Source organism: Mytilus galloprovincialis, chromosome 5 (genome assembly GCF_965363235.1).
Source record: "Mytilus galloprovincialis chromosome 5, xbMytGall1.hap1.1, whole genome shotgun sequence".
Taxonomy (NCBI): Eukaryota; Metazoa; Mollusca; class Bivalvia; order Mytilida; family Mytilidae; genus Mytilus; species Mytilus galloprovincialis.
In genome coordinates this window covers 2,443,066-2,464,522 of record NC_134842.1, presented here as the reverse complement: position 1 = coordinate 2,464,522, position 21,457 = coordinate 2,443,066, and the positions used below count along the sequence as shown (strand labels likewise).

The 21,457-nt window shown below is 31.9% G+C and overlaps 2 protein-coding genes across 2 annotated transcripts; both read right to left on the bottom strand.

Moving 5' to 3' along the window:
* Window positions 1-1,284: 1,284 nt before the first annotated feature.
* On the bottom strand, window positions 1,285-7,723 carry LOC143074956 (uncharacterized). Its single transcript, XM_076250159.1, has 10 exons — window positions 7,690-7,723; window positions 7,216-7,271; window positions 6,427-6,591; window positions 5,923-6,015; window positions 5,207-5,407; window positions 4,739-4,969; window positions 4,279-4,377; window positions 3,666-3,854; window positions 3,175-3,313; window positions 1,285-2,660 (listed from the first exon to the last, which is right to left on the bottom strand). Exons 2-10 carry the CDS (start codon window positions 7,268-7,270, stop codon window positions 2,588-2,590), a joined length of 1,245 nt encoding a protein of 414 aa, XP_076106274.1. The 5' UTR covers window position 7,271; window positions 7,690-7,723; the 3' UTR covers window positions 1,285-2,587.
* Window positions 7,724-12,130: 4,407 nt separating this feature from the next.
* On the bottom strand, window positions 12,131-21,457 carry LOC143074955 (uncharacterized). Its single transcript, XM_076250158.1, has 17 exons — window positions 21,368-21,457; window positions 20,791-20,842; window positions 20,066-20,155; window positions 19,467-19,565; window positions 18,856-18,942; window positions 18,365-18,409; window positions 17,878-17,964; window positions 16,707-16,787; window positions 16,309-16,371; window positions 15,767-15,853; window positions 15,446-15,526; window positions 14,890-14,952; window positions 14,223-14,267; window positions 13,713-13,781; window positions 13,410-13,445; window positions 12,753-12,891; window positions 12,131-12,372 (listed from the first exon to the last, which is right to left on the bottom strand). The coding sequence occupies exons 2-17, from the start codon at window positions 20,837-20,839 to the stop codon at window positions 12,234-12,236; spliced, it is 1,260 nt and encodes a 419-aa protein (XP_076106273.1). The 5' UTR covers window positions 20,840-20,842; window positions 21,368-21,457; the 3' UTR covers window positions 12,131-12,233.

Below are 21,457 nucleotides of genomic sequence, written 5' to 3'. Positions count from 1 at the left end.
GGAAGGGGTTTGCCAAAATTGCCTCTAAAAAGTAATATTTTCATATAAATTTCATTTGAATTAGGTTCCTAAATTTATATAAACATATAAAAAAAAATGACTTATACTTAAAAAAAAAATTTTTAAATATGACATGGCCATGCTTATAAGCTTTAAATGTATAGCATCACTCATAATTTACAGATATTTTATATTCAGCTCCCTTTAAATGCATTTAAGTATGTACTTAGTTGAAATTAAAAAAAAATTCAGAAATTAAAATTGATACTACATGTATAAGTCGAAAGAGCATCAGCGAAGGAAAAAAATAAGCTAAAAGATATTGATAGGTCATGGAGCTCCTTCTTGAGATATTTCAGTTTTAAAAAATGGCGGGAAAAGGATGAATTGGACTTTTACCTTGCATTTGCATTGGTATTAATTGGATCTCAAAATTAGCTATTGAAGATTTTTATGAAAATAAAAATAGGTGTTATGGGGCAAAATATTTTACCCTAAAGCTTTGGAAAAAATCAAAGGAGTCTGAATAACAATAATAACGTCCGAGAGGTCCCGTGTTCTTATAAAGATGTTTTGACATAATGAAGTGTTCACATAACGTCATATGTGTTTCTTACCTCGTAATACCAATTTGACATTACGATGTATATATTTTGGCATATTGTAATAGAAATACGACATAAAAGATTTTTTAACATAACGTAAAGAAATTTTCGCATCATGTAATAAAACTTTCACATCATATTAAGAGGAAACCACATCACGTAATGAAGTGTTCACATCATTTAAAGAAGTTTTCACATCATGTAATGAAGTTTTCACATCATGTAAAGAGGAAACCACATCATGTAATTAAGTTTTCACATCATGTAAAGAAGATTTTACATCATGTAAAGAAGAATTCACATCATGTAATGAAGAATTCACATCAGGTAAAGAAGAATTCACATCATGTAAAGAAGAATTCACATCATGTAAAGAAGAATTCACATCATATAAAGGAGAATTCACATCATGTGAGCAACATTTGCATCATGTCATAGTAGTTTCTTCTTATAAGGCAGTGATGGCGTTCCATACAGTAAAGTAGACATGTTCATGAGGTATCAAATGGTCATAACGATTACATTTTACTGACATTTTCGGTTTGGTTGCTGCTTTTAGAGAATTCGTTTTTGTTTTTTTTGGATTAGAATCCCGCTTGTACCAACCATTTAATTTTCATACAAAAAGTGACACTCTGATGAACTGGGATGGCGTGTGTATTATTATTCAAAACAAGTAATTTTTGGAACACTTTTATTGTACTATTGTTAATATCACACAATATATATACATGTAAGTAATCATGACAGACAAAAGCAAACAGTTCTTTTTCATTAAAGGTTTTATAGGCATAACCCTTGATAGATGTACAAATAAATTTGGCTCTATGGGTTCAACTATCAATTTTCTGCTGAAACCCATTATGTATGCACCAAAATGTCGAAAATCATTGTTTATGCACCAAATAAAAGTAGTTGCCATCTTTTAACCATTATAAAATAACTTATATAATATTGCTCGTTCCTAACTTATCACTGAGTTTAATGCAAGCATAGTTGATAATATCATCTAGAATGCTTAGAATCTATCATACAAGATACATGATGTTTCGCTTGCTTTACAGTGATCTATATTTACCAGATTAAATCGTCTCAGAGTTTATAAAATCGGTTATATGTATCGTCGATGAACTTATTACTATTTTTTTATAACAACATTAAAATCTCACGAACAGGCTTTGCAGATTTGGTTGAAATGCTTGTTACCAAATTGTATGTGAACTTCATATTTTTGTAAATGGATGTGACATAAAAACTTGGTTATTTCTGTTAATATTTTTACAGAAATAAGGAAATAAAGAAAAAAAGAAATGAACAATATTTTTTAAGCAAGCTCAACAAACAATTGGGATTATAGAAATTTTGTAACGTCTTTTTTTTTAAATGTTTTAATGGTTATGACATTTTGGAGTATTATAGTTTCCTCCCGCCCAGCACCAAACCCATTTATGTGAAAAGGTAATTTAAGCAAATAAAAATTCATATGCGACATTTTGGAAGCCATGCGAGGACGTGTATTTTAAAGATATCTGTATTTCAAATTTTAACAATTATATATGCATGTATGCTGAAAGTTAAATTACCCATTCTTCATCTAACGCCAGAGGTTTAAAGAAATATTATCACATTTTCACAATAAACTCTTATATCTTTGAATTTAGCAGCTTTTAAAATTGGAAGCATCTTAAAAGTTTGTTCATTTTCCAATTGATTTTTTTTTTTATTATTTTGCTTTAGTTCAAATGGTCAGCTGCATCCCAAAAACATTATTGAAAGAGAGAGTGTTTGAAGTTTGCAACCTATTATAATTTTAACAACATTATAAATATGAATTAAGTTCTTGTAATATCAAAATTACACCAATCTATAAGTTTCAAAGAGCACACATATCAATGCAACACTTTTGTTTTATGTAAAGTTCGTGGGTTTTGTAGAAGTAGTCTTTTCCCCCAATCACCATGGTTACGGCAACGTCTATTTCTTTACAACATAACATCGTAAAGTCTGTTTCTGAGCATCTGGTTCTTGGCCATCAGAACACGGGCTTCAAGACGACTGGAAAAAGAGAAAAAAATGAATGTGTTAATCATAGCACAATTTACCCTGCATTCTTCATTGGTTTATACAAGGAATTGTAATACATAGTAGTACCAAATAACATTGTTAGCTCGGTGGTCTTCGTGTAATACATAGTAGTACCAAATAACATTGTTAGCTAGGTGGTCTTCGATTGCACAAAGAGTCAGACTAACCACGAATTACTTGTGCAGTTTTCAATGAAGACAATATCATACTGAAAACATGGATTGCTGCTTTTAAGATCTTTAGTAACTAATTATAATTTCAAAAATACTTATTTTAATGATAGAAATCAAAATGTCTAGATAGTTTTATATTTTGATTAATTTGAAGGAGAAAAAAGGAAACCATTTCAGTTATTTACACAACTTGTGTACTAAGCAAGAATAGATAAACAAAGTTTCTTAACGAAGTTAATTTCTTGGGAATTTATATTCGAGTCAATCATATAAATATATTATACAAAGAACTAATAAAAAAAATTTCTTACTAGTGCATGAGATCTCTGAGAATTTCGTGGAGATCACTTTCCATGACAGTTCCGGTTTCAGCTCCGTACTTGACTGCCATCACGTGTCTAACAACGTCAGAGTCATCACCAAGAGCGTGCAAAAGAGCATCTTCGGCTCCTGAAAGTATAACAAACATAACATGAGTTACAACCATGCATAATGGTAAGATATTGACAAACAGAAGCACATTGTAATATCACAAATATGACTTTAATCAAGTTAATGATAGTGATGCCAACTTTATTTTAAACTTTTGTCATTTGAGAACAAACTTTTATCTTCGACTTTTTGCTTTTATTTACAGCGCTTTCGTGCATAATACCACATATGCTTAGAAAAAGTCAGAAATGTGATTAGACATATGGTTTCCCAAAAGTAATTCTATAGATTGTACTCTAAAACATTTACACTGACAGTTCTCTGTAATCTGGTTAAGAAAACGTTTAAAGAATGAAAAATTGTGAATTACCTTGAACGTAGCCTGGGGTTACGACTGGAGTCTGTGGTCTCTGATTGATATCGATGTCAAGATTCAGGTTCATTCCTCTCATTCCCATTGGTGGCCTCATTGGACCTTCCATAGGTGGTCTCATTCCCATAGGTGGACCTTGCATCATTGGTGGTCCCATTGGTCCCATTGGTCCCATCATTGGTGGACCTGTAAAATCAAATCAACCAATGAAAGATTCTTATGTAACTCGTTTGTAACGATGATTATGATTGGACGATAGTATATATACTTTGTTAACGTGAAATCCTCGGCTTTGTTATTGCTATGTCTAAAATGTCTTAAATGTCTTGATTTATATTAATTCTCTTCTAAAAATTTACGTTTTCCTTCAAACAAGAACTACAGTATACATACATTTTACACATCAGAACCATTTATTTTTTTTCCAGAATTTGCAAATAATTTTATATGAATAGATTATTTAGATACAGATACACTAATAATTGATCACTTTATGGTAAAAGCATGAAACTTGACATAGTGAAAGATTAAAGGGTATAAACAAAATAAAAATATGGAGCCACGAAAAAAAATCCGATATTGCTGCCGATATAAAGATCTGACTAAATACCTTGCATCATTGGGGCGACCATTCCCATCATCATTTGGGGGTTGAACTTTCCACTCTTCATCATTTTCTTCATCATTTCTGGGAGGTTGGACACATCTTCTGCAAAGTAAAAGTAATTCTATGAAAACATATATATATATATTTCTGTTACTTATTAAATACAATATTTGATGTTTTGAAAATATAGAATAATAAGCCGAATTGACAATGGTCTTGTGCTTCTTTATGAATCAGGCTTAAGTGTATTTTTTAAGAAATGAGACAATTTTTTAATGTTTTTTTTTTCTTTCTTTCTTTTTTTAAAAATATTAAAACATACAAGTGAATGTCTTGATTTTTTTGAGGAATGGTTTTGTATTTTCTATTCCCGAAATAGCTTATTGTGTGTTGTTTGCCATTAACCCTCCTTTCCCATTTTGACTTAAGTGCTTAAAGTGCATAAAATATATATATATATTACCATCTTCAATCTCGAATCCCATATCTTTAAGCTCATCAACGATTTGTTTCTTGAGTTCCTGGAATCCTTCAGCCATATCATCCGATTTGATCTCGAAGCCATTTTGTTTCATTTCTTCAAGGAATCCCTTCATGAACTTTTCCTTGACTTGTTCATCAGTATCATCTTCATCAGCTCCGGCGAACTCACGCATCTGTTTACGTACTTCTTCGTTCAATTTTTCACGATCATCTGAAAAAGATTCGGGTTAGGTTTACATAAATATTTTACCTCAGACAGAATCATTTTTTTTAAATATTTGTTTACATTTTGAAATGTCAATCAGATATACACATTTCAGAATATGATAAGGATGATATTTGTTTTCTCTTTGCTTTTATACAAAAAAGTTTCGTAGATACAACCTCAGTAGATAGATTTAAAAGTTGACATCACGTGATTTAATTATTTTCTATAGCTGGTACTCACCAGTGTCGATTCCTTCGGCCCTAAGTTTTTCTCCGAACATTTCTGTGATTTCTGGTATCATCTGAGACATGAGACCGCTGACGCCACCGGACAAGTCAATACCTGCTTCTTCAAGTTCTTTCCTTTTTTCTTCCTTTATTTCGCTAAGTTCGTTTGACAGCTGGCTTTTCATTTCGTCTTTGCTTTTGTCAACGAGATCTCCTGAGAAAAAATTAAACGAAAATAATAAAACTTCGAAATCTAACAAAAAAGAATGGATTTTTTTATCGCACTGTTGACCTGTTGACAAGCAAATGATGGTAACCGAAGTTACCACGATCTCAAAATTCGGAGGGGAATCCCAGTAAGATCTTTCCCTCTTGATTTCTTTATTTTTACAATAATTGACTAACTTCATTAAGCCGTCGTTTGTATCGAGAGCCCAATCTTATTTTGTGTGTTACTTTGTTGTTTGTTTTTTCGGACGTTTGTCTTTTTACCTTGGTATAATATTTTTTTCTTTGTTTACTGCTTTTTTTTTATTCCTTGGTATATCTTTTTCTACTTTTTAAGGTGTCTGAGTCATTTGAATGGAAGAATAGAATTTCAATTAAGTAAAGAATGTAAATTAGGTTGGAACCCCTTTTCTTTGGTATTAATTAAGCGGAGGAAATCCAAACAGCAATTGAATACATAGATTAGATTTGCAAAAAGGCAGATTTTAGATTAATTCTTACCCATTTTGTCTTTAGCCTGGTCGAACATGGCGGCCATGTCCATATCTTCTGGCATGTTGTTGACGGCTTCTTTAATCTGATCTTCAGAGATTCCTAAAACAATTATATACGGTGATATAGTTTGGAGAATCTACACTAATCAAGATCACACAAAATATCATAAGTCAGGGGTATGAATACATATAAAGGGGATAGAAACAGACGGACTTCAGAGTGAAATCAGTAGTTCAACTGTTCGGCTGTTAGAAAGTTACGGTACCTTAAAAAACCAACAATAATGGTAATCTTGGTTTATATGAATTATAAAGTATCTAATGAGATGAGAAATTGCGATTTTGAATAATTAAAATTAGAGCGAGTGAGTATAAAACTGTGAATATATAGTTCTAATTTTTTATATAATTGTTTGAGTGAATCGTCCATTTGGCGCAATTTATCATATCAGCAATCCCCGTATCATGTGCCCGTATCATGTGACCCGTGAATATGATGATGATGACTTACCCATTCCCTTGAGCATGTCACCCATTCCTGGTGGCATATTTTTGATGGCTTCTTTGATATCCTCTGGTTTCATGTTTTTTATCATATCGAATGTACCTTCTGGGATCATGCTCTCAATGTTTTTCAGGTCCATGCCACCGAATCCTCCCATACCCATCATTGGGACTGTAAACAGAAAAGGAGAAATCATTATCTACATGAATAAAACCCATCATTGGGACTGTAAACAGAAAGGGAGAAATCATTATCTACATGAATAAAACCCATCATTGGGACTGTAAACAGAAAAGGAGAAATCATTATCTACATGAATAAAACCCATCATTGGGACTGTAAACAGAAAGGGAGAAATCATTATCTACATGAATAAAACCCATCATTGGGACTGTAAACAGAAAAGGAGAAATCATTATCTACATGAATAAAACCCATCATTGGGACTGTAAACAGAAAAGGAGAAATCATTATCTACACGAATAAAACCCATCATTAGGACTGTAAACAGAAAATAAACTCATTTACATGAAATGAACAGAGGGTATCTTTACTGATGTCAGAATAAAATAAAAATGTTCATTTTTGCAAATGTATAAACTTGCTATTTTATAACATATTTTAACTCTTGAAATGTATACTTAATTTGTTTTGGCTGCCAAAATGTTAAAAAAACAATGCAACAACAACGTAACAAAAAACTTAGTCACACAAGAAAAGACTTAAGGACTGAAAATGACAATTTAAAAAAATAAATCTATAGTACAGGGAAAACTTAAGACTGTGTTTACTTACATTGTGCCATGGCGCATGCGGCCAACATGCCTAGGACTACTAATTTAATCATCATTCTGTAAAGACAAATTCAGATTTTACTAATACATGCATGTGAACTGTATTTTGTTTTTTGTATTTTTATTATTTTTAATTTAGTTTACCGAGTAGATTCCATTTTAATTTAGTTTACCGAGTAGATTTCATTTTTCCTTTTATCAGTACTTTCAATATGAAAAATAAATTTTATATATCGTTTTCACATTTTATATATCGTTTTCACATTTTATATTTATCGTTTTCACATTTTTGTCATAATTTTAACTTTTTTTCTCGAATGGAATAATTTATATATTTATCATTTTTATCATATACTGATTATTCAACTATACATTTATGAAAATATTTATATATAAGAATGTTGAAAATTAATGATACCTAAATTAAAAGATATAAAAGAATATATATAGATAGAATTAAACGACAACTACTTACTTGTGTTGTTTTTGACTTTATGTGACGACATTGATACATATCAGACCTTATATACTACCCTCGGTAGATATCATGTCATTTTTACAACGTCCGCGTATTACATTGTGTTATATAACATAGCCGTCGGAACTGCACATTTTACAAGTGTTGTTTTTGACGGTAATTTAATCAGATATGCACCGTCATATATATTTTTTTTTTTTTTTTTTTTGAAAGAGACATTTTCTCATTCATTTTTCATTTGATTTTATTCATTTTTTTTTTTACATATGTTTTGTAAAATATGTTTCTTAATGCATTTTAATTTATGAGACATAACGATATGAGCAGACTTTATTCGGATTTAATAGAATTTTATAAATAAGAACATAATCGAATTAAACATTTTGAGGGAATATTCTTTCTTGGTATGTATGTCTATACATATGCAGTTTTGAGGTATGCTGTATATAAAAGGAGTTTTCTTTTCGTTTGATTTTTTCCCCAATGTTTAGTAAATTCTTAAGAAAATAAAGCATTTCACATGCTGTTCATGTCTGCAATTTTACAGTCCGTATCACATGTTTATTTAGAACATTTACTTGAAATTCACATATATGCACTGTGAAAACTGGCGATCTAACGCGAATAAAAAAATTCTTTGTATAGGAATTATGTACCTTAATATTTTGGACCTAAATGGCGATGCTTTGATAAGATCTGATAAGTATTATAATAATATGATATGTGTGAAACAGGCATAAAATGAGACTTGGTGTATATTCCATAAAACAGTAAGTAAGAAAAAACACCTTAAACGAATTGACTGACTGATTTGTAGATATTGCCTCGGTAATCATTTTTGCTTTATTCATCCTTTTTTATTTCCTATTATTATTATAATAGTTTTCTTCTAAAATTCCGTAAATGCTTAAAAATCATTCTAAAAGCGCAATAACTCCAATGACAATTTTGTTTATAGACCTTGTCCTGATTGGCTCTATTATCCATATCTCTTATAGTTCCAAGATAATAGAAAACAGAAACAAAATTGAAAAAAAATGCCATTTAGGACAAAATCTCCTGTTGGGCCAGAAGGAGTTGGCTAACATTTTTTGTTTAAATGACAAAAGGTTGATCTAACCCATTTTTTGTCCATTACATGTCTTTATTTTTTATGGTTTTCAAAGTATTAGACCATGCCTAAATAATGTACCATCTTCTTAATACTTTATACATAATGTTTATTTTATCTATTTTTATTTTTGATTGTCTCTTGCATAGTGATCTAAGTGATTTAAGACTTTTTATATCCATATTGGAAAGTATGGTTATAAAGGAAAAGTCAGGGATGTTTGGTAACTGAAATGTTTAAACCCTTTACTTTCTTCTTTTATAGGTACAAAGATGACGACACGGGACGTTTGCGCTTTTTTATATGACATTTCCGCTTTTTATTTTGGACACTTCCGCTTCAAATCATTGGACATTTGCGCTTTTTAAGAAAAGACATTTGCGCCTTTTGCAATATTTGTTTTTTATGACCGACTTTCTCTTTTATACGGGCTTGGGACAGGCAGGTTTGACCTTGCAGAGTAAAAGTAATATTTTTCTAAATGGATATCTGAAGCATAAGGAGTGAAAACTAGAGGCTCTTGAGAGCCTTTGTCGCTCACCTTGGTCTATGTGCATATGAAACAAAGAACACAGATGAATTCATTACAAAATTGTGTTTTGGTGATGATGATGTGTTTGTAGATCTTACTTTACTAAACATTCTTGCTACTTACAATTTTCTCTATCTATAATAAACTTGGCCCTTCAGTTACACAGGAAAATTTTTTGTAAAAATTACAAACATTTACCAAATTAATGAAAATTGTTACAAAATAACTATAAAGCGCAATAACTCCTTAAGGGATCAACTGACCATTTTGGTCATGTTGACTTATTTGGAGATCTTACTTTGCTGAACATTATTGCTGTTTACAGTTTATCTCTATCTATAATAATATTTAAGATAATACCCAAAACCGGCAAAATTTCCTTAAAATTACCAAAAAGGGGTAGAAACCCAACATTGTCCGATTCATCTGAAAATTTCAGGGCAGATAGAAATTGACTTGATTAACAGATGATGTGTGTGAAGAGATCTGTCAGGTGTGCAATAATGTGCATGTGTAAGACTGTAAATGGATTTTTATTTGTGCACATGCGAATCAGATTTACGTTTGTTTGCATTTCTCTTTTTCAAACTTTTATTTAGTTTGGGTTTTTTAAACTGCAAACTGAAAATCCGATTGAAATAGATCTTGTGTCAACGCTTCTCCTGAAAGGCATTTGAAGGAAGCTAAGCGTGAACACGGAATCTACATCATATAAATTGCGTGTTTAAAAATAAATCGCTATCAATTTAATTTATTTTTTAAATCAGAATAATTTTGATTTGTTCAATGGTTGTAATACTGAAATAATCTTGCCCTTCACAGTAAATACAGATGGAAAAATTTCAAAGCATAAAACAAGATTTTTTTTAACTTATTCGATACTTGTTAAAATAGTACTGTCAATGAGGTTAGTTTCTTCCGTTTACATGTTTACGACAAGTTTAAGATTTCTAACTGTTAATCGATTAATGCATGGTTTTTATAAAGTTGCCTTAAGCTATAAGTTTACTTCCTTCACATGTAATGTCTTAATCTAAACTTCCTTAAATAATTACCTTATATTTATGTGTCTTAGGTTATATAAGTACTATCGAAATACTTTCATGACTGAAGTTTCTGTACCATAGCCATGTTAGCTTATTTTAAGATTTAGTATGAATTCTATTTCAAGCATTCTACAAATTTTTCAAATATATTGTTATATTTAAGAAGACGGCATATCTTTGTGAATAAGAATGTTAAATAATTTCTGAGAAACAACACGACCTCCAAATTAAATATATATTGAATATTAATTTTGTAATTTATGGGTTTCGTGACAGCTTTACGAAGAATCATCGAAGATTACGGGATTATTCTTCACAGTTGACCACGGACATGCTTGATTTGTCGTACCATAAATCCCGTCCATCGGTCAGTTTTCCTTGTTCATCACCTAATACGACCACGTGTCATTGATGGAGCAGGAATTGCTTTCCCATCCGTTGCACCTGCATTCATCCCGAGGGTTTTAAGAGGCTCGTGTTATTCTATTTCATTTCAACGATATTGTTTTTGTCTGTACGGTAAGGGTCACGTGGGTTCTTTGTATAGTCAGAATTCTACATTGTGTTATGCGCTATATATCTTCTTAATATTATCAGTAAGTCGAGTTGTCATTAACTGCTACGCTTTAAATTGCAACCTATATTTTGGACATCATATGGGATTTTGAAATGAAAAGCATGTTTGCGCATTGATCTTGCGTGATGTATTCATATACTCACTATCCCTTTTCTCCATTTTGTGTCAGATTTGAAACCCACCTAGAGATTTGCAGAATAGATGCGTTATTGGCAATTAGTTCAGTCAGCATGATTACAGGGTTAAATGCATGCTTATAATCTAAACACATGAGATTGAAAAGTAGAGCTCTTGATACAATTGGTTTTTTTTTATTCAAGCGCAATTATAAGAACTCGCCACCTTAACGTCAAAATGATATTCACTATATATAATCCACACCATTTGAAATAAAATGAATGGTGGTCTCATTGGCAAATATATCACATTTCCTTATTTTTGTACGAATCAAGAATCGTACTGTTTCTGATTATGTTTTTAAATCAAATGCTCCATTTGAGATATGATAAATACTGTGCTCTCATCTTATATAAATACGTCATCGGGTGAGGTGATCGAATATTCAAGTAACTAAACTTCAGTTCGAGTTATAGACTTTGACATCTTTGTGTTTTTTGTGTGTGTTTTTTTTTTTGTTAATGTTTTTGTTAATCTTTTTTGTTTTGTTTTTTGGGGGATGGGGGCGGTTGGGGGAGGCTGAAGGCTAATTGATTGTCTTCTTTTTATTCGACCTAAACGCGTAATTAATTAAATTCAGATCAAAGATCCTTATTAAAACCTTTCTTCGCAATGTTGGATAATACAAGGTTCAAATATATGAAAATTGGTTGGTTGATGAACAATTCTTCGCCAGTCATCTTCTCATTTGATCGAGGGCTGTTTTGGGTTTAAAAAAAACCAATTGGTTGCCACTTTGTTGTGTTTTAGCTTTTATGTTTCCAAAGGTTTTTACGTTTAGAACTTAAAGGTTGTATTTTTAGTGAGCTCTTTTTTTAGTCCACATGCAGTGATTCTTATGGCGCTCTGTTTGAAAATAAACGTATCCTGTATAGAATAATTAACAGTCTAACATCAGTGAATCCACTCGTTTTTTATTGAGTCTACAGTAATGTGGCACACAAACAAAGATAATTAATACATAACATCAATTAAAAGAAAAGGAAAGACAACTGTAATGTTTGACAGTAAGATTTTGAAACCTGATGTTTATTGGTATCACAACAAAGCATAGAGTGGAACACAGATTCTAGAGCAGCAGCAGTTTGTATCGCCCGTTTAATGGTGGTGTCTACATCCAAGAACTCTCAGACCGAATGGGCTTCTGGCAAATGGTGGCATGGCGTGGAATTGGGATGCAGCTACTTTCTCTTCAAGGATTCTGTTCTGGGCAATGAGAACACGGGCCTCTAGACGGCTGAAATATAATAGTGTTTATATTAATAGAGGTTTCAATGTTTCCAAAACAAAATTAGCAATTTGTAATTCAATGGATAGTGACTTCCATGCATTCTGTTACTTGTTTTGGCAATATGCAAAAAAAAATAGGATTAATGTTGAGTAGTTCCTTATTGATGAAAGCTCATAATACTTAAATCTTAAACCTACATGTTTGTTTTGTAAAGCTTTTGTTTTTTGTTGTTCTTGACATTTACTGCAGTAGAGTCCCGTCACAGACATTGGCACATACATTTCAGACAACATGCAATCCAGAGTATTTCCTTTTAAACACGTATATTATCAAATTGTTTCATACTAAGAATATAATGATTTTCATCTTATGATAAATCTACATACTAGTGCATCAGGTCCTTCATCAGTCTGAAGAGTGCTTGTTCTGGGAGGACACCTCTCATTGCTCCGGCTTTAATCTCCAACAGATTCTGGATAACATCATCATCATCTCCGAACACATGAACCAAAGCATCCTCGGCACCTTATCAAAGTGAGAATACATATTTTGTTATTGAGATTTCACAGGTAATACATATTACAGTAGTAACCATATACATTTAAAAAAAGTCCCTGAATGTAAGTTTTTATACATATTAATGGAAGATGGGGATGTATTCCGGATTTTCACTATAAATGAATGGTTTTCATACAAATGATTGCGCTACAAGCGCATTTAGAGAGTGTCCACCAATTAGACGTCCAGTGAATACTCAGAACTTAAGACTGCAAAGAACTTTGTATAAGGGAGGGGACCCGCTACAGTCTTGCTTTAGTGACTCCCTATATAATCAACCATTTTTCCCTACGAAAGGGGGGGGGGGGCTGGATCCGCATATTAACTGTAAAACACGACAAAGGCATTACCGTATTTAAACCGGTCTATTAAACAGTAAATATATTTTAGGTCAACGATATACATATGTAATCTTTTCGACTTTCTTGAGCTGCTCTCTAATATTTGTAAGTGATCAATAGAAAACTTCGTGCTGATTATCGTACCTTCAACGTATGAGTTAAGTGGCTGCCTTCTGTATACTGAAAAATAAAATTGAAATCATCAAACGTGCATCTGGGCATGTGAAAAGATGAAAATTATAGAGGGGGATATTTACCCTGCATTTAATTATTCGTGCTGAATTTGTATCTTGTATAATTTGACAGTATAAGTTTGAGAAAAATTACCAAATACATTTTTCAGCAGGACTCAAAAATAAAAAGTCTGTATTCATTATAATATAGAGTTTTAGAATATTGATAGAAAGAAAATAACATTTATTTAAATGTAAATAAACTAATATCTACCTGGGTGTAGCATTTCTTGTGGCATCATCATTGGTGGTGGCATTGGACCTCCATGTGGGATTTCTCCGCCTGAAAAAATGTGTGATTAAAACAATTACATATAGTTTTAGACAATGATAGCAGATAACTAAACCGTGTGTTCTCAAGCTATTCAATCATTAAAAGTTATTACATGTTGACTGTTGAGATGTGCGGGAAATAGTCAACAGATTTTTAAATAATCATCAATCTATTTATTCATAATTGAGAAAAAAGCGTTATGATTTTTTTTCCTTTTCCTCATTTCTCTGGAGTTTTTGTTATTTATCTAATGGTATTTGTGAACCAGCACAGTCAACATTGTGATCATGGCGGCGTTCTAGTACAGTCGATTGATTGGTGATTTATGTACGTCATGTATGTAATATGCTTGTTATAGTTGCCACTGGACGTGTATCAGCAATCTTTCACCCTCCTCCAGACTTACAAACTAGACCAAATAAGATAGAACAATTTACTATTAATACTTACTGCTGAAAGTAGCCATGGCAGACATCATTAAATGCATTGGGTTTCCTTAAAAAGAAAACAAACAGTGTAACCATGTGTTTGTGTGTGTTTTTTTTTTATTTATTTCTTTCGTGTCGATATGATATCCATCGAGAATATCCCTTATAATTCAATTGATTGGGACATTAGCAGCTATATAGGTCATAGCACGGCCTTCTGCAATTAGCAAATTCAATATCGTATAGTCAGCTACAATAGCAACGTCATGACAAATTGGAAACAATTCAAACTAGAAAAAACAGCCTGATATATAACAAAACAATAAATGAAAACAAAAGACACATTTGCACTGATCTAAGGGAACTCGCAGTTACTGAAAGATGTACTACGTTTCAACCAGTTACAACCTGTTCTGCCAAACATATTAGTTTGCACGGCTCGTGTGACCCTTTAACCCGAACTCCTTCGGTCACACGAGCCGTGCAGATTAAATCCCCTTTACCGACTTGCTTGGTCAATAACTATAACATAATATCATTGATATAATATGTGATAAATAGGTTTTACAAATTTATCAATCTTTTTATAGAAAATTGTGCATTTCGCTGTTCTGTTCTGTTCTTTTTTTCTTTCTTTTTTACTTATAGAGTAAGAGGTAGCTTATTCAACAATTTTAAAAACAACTTACCGACTTTGCCACTGGCGACAAGTTTCTGTAAAATGGCTTTGAAATCATTGGCTTTAAGGTCCTCTGAAAGTCAAATATGAAAAATTAGGCAGCTGGTTTAACGCGCATTTTAATTATCTAAATATTCTCTACTCTAAAATGCATTTAAATCAATGAAAAAATGTATTCCTTTAAACTTACAGAAGGCAAGCTATGTAAATAATATACGGAAAAGGTATGATTTACAAGGTTTAAAAGCAGGAGGAAAAGTGAGGATCGCTGACATTATTCATTCTATTGTAGAGAGGTAAAAAAAAGTATTTTGGACATTGTATAGTCGTATCTCTTTGATGCTCTCTGCTATAGCGTGCATCTATATCTGTATTGAGCTCATCTTCCCTGTGGGCGGAGTTACCAGAGGGGCGGAATTATCGGACACGACTGTACTCCAAAACTACACATCTTTGTCGTCCTGAACCTGCATGAAATATTTGCCACGGGACGTTAAGCAATCAACAATCAATCAACATTTATTATTAACTATTAGAAGCGGAATTATCTTCTAAATATAATTCACCCTCATCAACATCAATGTCCATGGCTTTCAGTTGGCTTTTCAATTCTGTTTTCAATTTCTCCATTGATTCTTGTGGTTTTTCTGAATAAAATAAAAAAAAAATCTTCATTTACAGTACTAGTAGAATATGGCTAAGGGAAATGTTCGATAGTTTGCATCAAGCTTTGTAAGGACGTAAGTTACTTTATAATTCATTTTAATCTAAAAACGGATATGATTATTTAAAGTAAAAAAAACAATAAATAGTGGTTAAACGTCATACAGACAGCATCCTAACAAAATAAGGTAAAATCAATTAGTAAATAGTTATATAAATCTTACCTGGGTCGACATCATGTCCATCTTCTTTCATTTGTTTGAGGAGATCCTTGGCGACTTTGATCTTAACTTCCTCGTCACTCTCATCAGCTAGCGAAAGGAAGAAAGAAGACATTAAATACTTATGAGGCCTCGCAAGAGGTGTCCAAGTAATCACATAATCACAATTTTCTTTCCAATATAATCACATACTCTTTAATTTATTTTTTAACAAGACAATTAAATTATCAAAACTGCAGTCCTAGATTATCACATAATCAAATAATCATGAAATATTTGGTATGGTAATCAAATGATCACTATAAAAACAGCCAAGTAATCATATAGCAATTAACACAACGAGGAGGCAGGCTTATAACCGAAAAATGTTTAATGTGGCATAATGAAAACGAAATACTAGTAAGTCAATGAAATAATCATGATTTTTTAAGTTGCAAAATATAAATTATGTTGATAAACAAGATGATTTGATAAGATTGATTTTCTTTAACATCGTGAACACCGTCAAATATTTCCTGCTTATTCAAAGCGAGACTAAGACTCACGTTTTGCGTTGGTGATTTTTCTCATCTCAGCCATCATCTTGGCTTGCATACCTTCTGGGTCATCTGGAAAAGAACAAAACGAAATTTAAACAATTGTTAGAATAGAAAAAGGAACAGTATTAATTTAAGGTTTCATATTTTTCTTTCTCCATTTCTTACCTAAAACGTGGTCCTTTAATTGTTTTAGAATGGCATACTTAACTTTCTTGTTTACTTATCAAAATCAATCCTTCCATTCCCACCCCCAGCATTTAGTTGATTAAGATGACAGACACACAGCTGTTACTTTTTGTGTTATTCTGTCTCTTGTGGAGAGTTGTCTCATTGGCAATCGTACCAATATACTTTTAATATACACGACAGTTTTATATTTTATAGTAGCTTTCTCTATTACTTACCGATATCGAATCCCTCCTCTTTCAATTTTTTTGAGATGGCAGTCCTTGCTTTGTCCATGACAGAGGACATATCTTCGTCTTCTGTGTAATATAAATGAAATATTTGCCACTGAACATTATCAACCAATAATAAAGTAATATTATGAATGACAGTGTATGTACATATCCCCATATTGTACTGGGGGTGTATACGTTTCTTATTTGTTTTCCTGTGTTATGACAGGAAATTGTATTCATACATTAAAACTTTAAATAAAACTTAAACGCATCAGGAGCACTTTTCTGGACAACCTTCATCGGTCCGCTCAAAACCAAATATTTGAAAACTAGGGATGTATAAGTACCGAAAAATCTGAAGAGCTATATCCCCAAAGGGGAAACCAATAATAACCAAATCCACCTAAGTTAATTCATCTTTGTCTGAGGAAGTTAGAACCTAAGGTTTTTTTAATAATTAAATCATGACCAAGCATACAGATAGATATAAAAAGATGTGGTGTGAGTGCCAATAAGACAAATCTCCATTCAAGTAAAAAAAAATAATAGTAAACCATTATAGGGCAAATACGGTAGCCATTTTCAGTTAATCTTTTTTTATTTTAATATGTAACATATATGGGTGTTGTCAGCGTTGATGTGAAGAAATAACGATTTCTACTTGGCAGGGTTCATAGTTTATTTTGCACATATATATATATATATGTTGATCAAACAAAGCTAAAAAGGGGAAATATTGAAAAGACTAGGGGGAGTGCCTTAAATCAACAGCTAATTCATCGAACCCTTATAATGCAATACTAATACCTTAACAAAAAATTTCTCAAGAAGTAATTCATTATTAACCGAGTACTTATAAATGATCCAAATAGATATACGAAGTTGTGGTATGAGTACAAATGAAAAAAACTCTCCATTGAAGTCACAATTTGTAAAAGTAAACCATTACCAAATACTTATAATATAAAAAGAAGAAGACGTAGTATGCTTGCCAATGAGACAACTCTCCACAAGAGACCAAAATGACACAGAAATTAACAACTAGACGTCACCGTACGGCCTTCAACAATGAGCAAAACCCATACCGCATAGTCAGCTATAAAATGTCCCGAAATGAAAATGAAAAACAATTCAAACGAGAACACTAACTAATATAATATACTAGTATATTAACCTTTGATGTCCATGCCCATCTCTTGCATTTGTCCCTTGAGAATATCGATAGCAGATTCTTTCATGTCTCCTTGCATTTCTCTTGGAACTGTAATATAGGTTTCTCATCAGATTATTTATCAATATACAGCAATGATGAGTTCTTTAACCGACTCAATAGTGTTAATTTGTCATGTATTTGTATACTAATTCATCGTTATTTCTTTCTTGTTCTTATTCAACAAGTGTGGACACAGAGTTGTGTTGTCTGAAGAGTAATTTTTTTTCTTATTCAACAAACTGAGTTTGAACTTGAGCGTCGACAATGTTATTTTTATGTGTATGATACGCGATTTCTTTTCTATTTTAAATCCTTCTTATCTGTTTAAACAATATTGAATTGCGAAAATAAAAACATAAAAATTAGAAATATAAGAGTTTTATTATGCTTTGAAATCACGTGACTTGTCACTTTTAGTAATTCCTGTAGCTCTTGACGAGATACGTACGTTCAACTTTGGCCATGACTTTTTCTACTTCCTCTGGGTGATTTTCTGAAACAAAAATCATACTCCACATGGTAATCTTGAACAACTATGATATATAGTTTTTAAAATCTGTTTTAGTACAAAATCTGAAAGAAGCCGGCACACACTTTCTTTCTCAACACAGATTTTAGCATGCCAACTATTTTAAGTTCTTTTTAAAGTTTAAAAAAATCATATGTAATGCAATAGTTCTCAATTTTAAACCTACTAACACTTTTTCACTCTTTGTTGGTTTGTTGGATTATTTTTTATTTCTTATTGATTCCTTTAATTACTTTCTTGCTATTTTGTTTGTGCAATGTATTGTTTTCTTTTTCTTTCTTTGTATGTTAGTGCGTTTTTTTTGTAATTTTATAGGTTTATTTATTAGTTATATTTCATTTGCATTATGATTTTGTTATCCTGCATGATACGAACGACTTTTCTCTAGACTCTTATCTATAATGTATTACCTAGTTTTTCTTTCATTTGTTCAACAAGAGGAGTTAAATCTTCTGGAAGGCTTTTGACGGCTTCGTTTATTTGATCTTCAGAGATTCCTAAAATAAAATAGAATCAAATATATTGACCCACTATATCTATTTATCTATAGTACATCCCAACCGAGTCATTTTCTAGATTTATCATCCTTGCTTATAAGGTGCATTCAACGCAACAATGAAAAGTTCGAAAAGATTCGAAAAGATTTTTGTAAGTTGACAATATTTGTTTTGGTACTTTTGTACCATTTTTACACTTTTTACACACTGTAACTCAATTAGAAGAAAAAAGTGTGAAACTCTGTGAGGAGAAGAAAAAGGTGTGTAACTCTCCGAGAAGAAGAAAGGGAATGTAACTCAAACGGAAGAAGAAAGAGGGTGTAACTCAATGGATGTCTCTCATTTTAAAAAAAATTAAAAGGGAATGTAACTCAATAAAAAGAGAAGAATGATAAGAAGAAAAGGGACGTAATTCAATAAGAAGAAGAAAGGCGGTGTAACTCAATAAAATGAAGAAAAGAACGTAACTCAATGAGAAAAACAAAGGGGACGTAACTCAATAAGAAGAGGATGTTATAACGTACCCATTCCCTTCATCATGCTCCTCATTTGTGGTGGCATATTTTTGATGGCTTCTTTGATGTCGTCTGGTTTAAGGTCCTTCAGCATGTCCAAAGCTTCAGCTGTAATTAATAAGATATTCAATTAGAGATATACGACCGTGTATGGTCCTTCAGCATGTCCAGTGCTTCAGCTGTAAATATAATAACATAATCAATAAATGTCAGACTTTTTTTTACGTCACGTCGTTTTTTTTTTTGCGTCACTTGCTAGACATGAGGAAAAAATTAAAACACAAGCGTAAATGAAACATGCCCCATACTGTTTGATGTGAAATTTGAAACACTGGTCAAAACCCTTTTAGTAATTTAATTTTATCTAGCAACATCACATTATTGTGCAAAGTCTGACGGTTTTCAGGTGTAACATCCATGTGAGATTTATTCTAAACCTAGACTAGTCAGTATATCTAGCGCGCATTCAATTGCTCAACTATGTACAAGACTAATACAACTTAGGACACCAGCTTACAAAAGAAGTTATGTTTGTTTCTGGGTCTTTAAAATGAAAATGATACTTTAAACTTAAAGTAAACTTTAACAATCAAAGAGGGACAACTTACGTGGCAACATACCGCCCATCATCATGGGTGGCATCATCATAGGTGGCATTCCCATTCCCATGCCCATACCCATACCCCTCATAGGGGGAGCTACAACATAATCAAATTAATTATTAATATTTGATAAATAATATCAAAGTATCAACACACAACCTATTGGATTTTCTATACAAGTTATTTATATGAATTAAAATATATTGGATATCAAGAACATATCTTATAAGATGAATGAACCCTTTATCGTATTTCAGGTTTTATCATTGTTGAAGGCCGTGCTATGATCTATAGCTGCTAACATACTAGTCTTTTGAACTCTTTTAGATTACTTTTTCATTTGCAATCATATCACATTAAAAAAAATCTCAAAGATATATATATTTTTTCGAGATAAATTCATTGCTTTAGTAACTGTCGTGTGTATATTAAAATACTCCTACATACATTCAAATAGTGCAAACATTAGCGAACGGATCTAATCGACACTATGTAAATAACACATAGCTGAGAGGGTGATAGAGGAGATTGTTACCCCGTGAAAACATTGTCAACCGCGGCGAAGCCAAGGTTGACAATGTTTTTTTGAGGGTACGCTCTTAGAATTGTGAAGTGCATTTAATTTCGCTGTAACTTAAATAAAGCACATAACTAGCACTGTTCCTATGTTCAGTGCTTGTAGTGATTTTGTTTATCATAAATCAACAAAAATATACTTTCTTAATCCTTACCTGCATATGCCATTGCGGCCATAAGGCCTAGGATAACTATTTTCATCATTTTCTGTAACATACAAATAATAAACTTGAAAAACAAGCGGTATAATATAATGTCTTAACCTTAAAACCGGGGTATTTTGTCAATTCTTTTTCATAAGTCTATACGCTTGTTTTGAGCATATAATCCGAAGAAGTAGTTCTGATATGCTAAAATTTCTTCTTAAAAAGAAAAGTACAAATGTGCCCCGATATATTTTCGTTTTACATATACTTGTATACCAATAATTAATTCAATTAGGTTGTGCTGCAATGCTTGGTCAGTTATATTGCAGAAATATTCTGGATATAATTTATAAAATCTACATTAATTTTAGTTGTTAATAAAAAGCAAATATAATTCAAAGTTTTACCTTTATTTTGAGAACTTTTAAACATTCCAAATCCTAAAACAATATAAGCTAAACAAATTGATATACAGTTGCTTAAATCCGCTTCATTTGAACTATATGTATGTTGGGTAGTTGTCTCATTGGCAATTATACTCCATCTCCCTATTATTTTAGAAAGAAACAAAATCTTTAATATTCACCTGTTTGCTGTACCGAAATCAACTGTCTGCGCTTCTGTCGGCGGCAAACACCACTCTTATATACCCTAAGTACCTACCACCATCCATCAC

Excerpts from the sequence above, each read along its gene's own strand:
- LOC143074956 (XM_076250159.1), bottom strand. The coding sequence starts at position 7,270 with ATGATGATTAAATTAGTAGTCCTAGGCATGTTGGCCGCATGCGCCATG. Across the intron at positions 6,016-6,426 it reads TGACATGCTCAAGGGAATGG|GAATCTCTGAAGATCAGATT; the intron begins GTAAGTCATCAT and ends TAATTGTTTTAG. Across the intron at positions 4,378-4,738 it reads GGGATTCGAGATTGAAGATG|AAGATGTGTCCAACCTCCCA; the intron begins GTAATATATATA and ends TTTACTTTGCAG.
- LOC143074955 (XM_076250158.1), bottom strand. The coding sequence starts at position 20,839 with ATGATGAAAATAGTTATCCTAGGCCTTATGGCCGCAATGGCATATGCA. Across the intron at positions 16,372-16,706 it reads AGAGGAGGGATTCGATATCG|ATGACCCAGAAGGTATGCAA; the intron begins GTAAGTAATAGA and ends GTTCTTTTCCAG. Across the intron at positions 12,892-13,409 it reads ACTTAACTCATACGTTGAAG|GTGCCGAGGATGCTTTGGTT; the intron begins GTACGATAATCA and ends CACTTTGATAAG.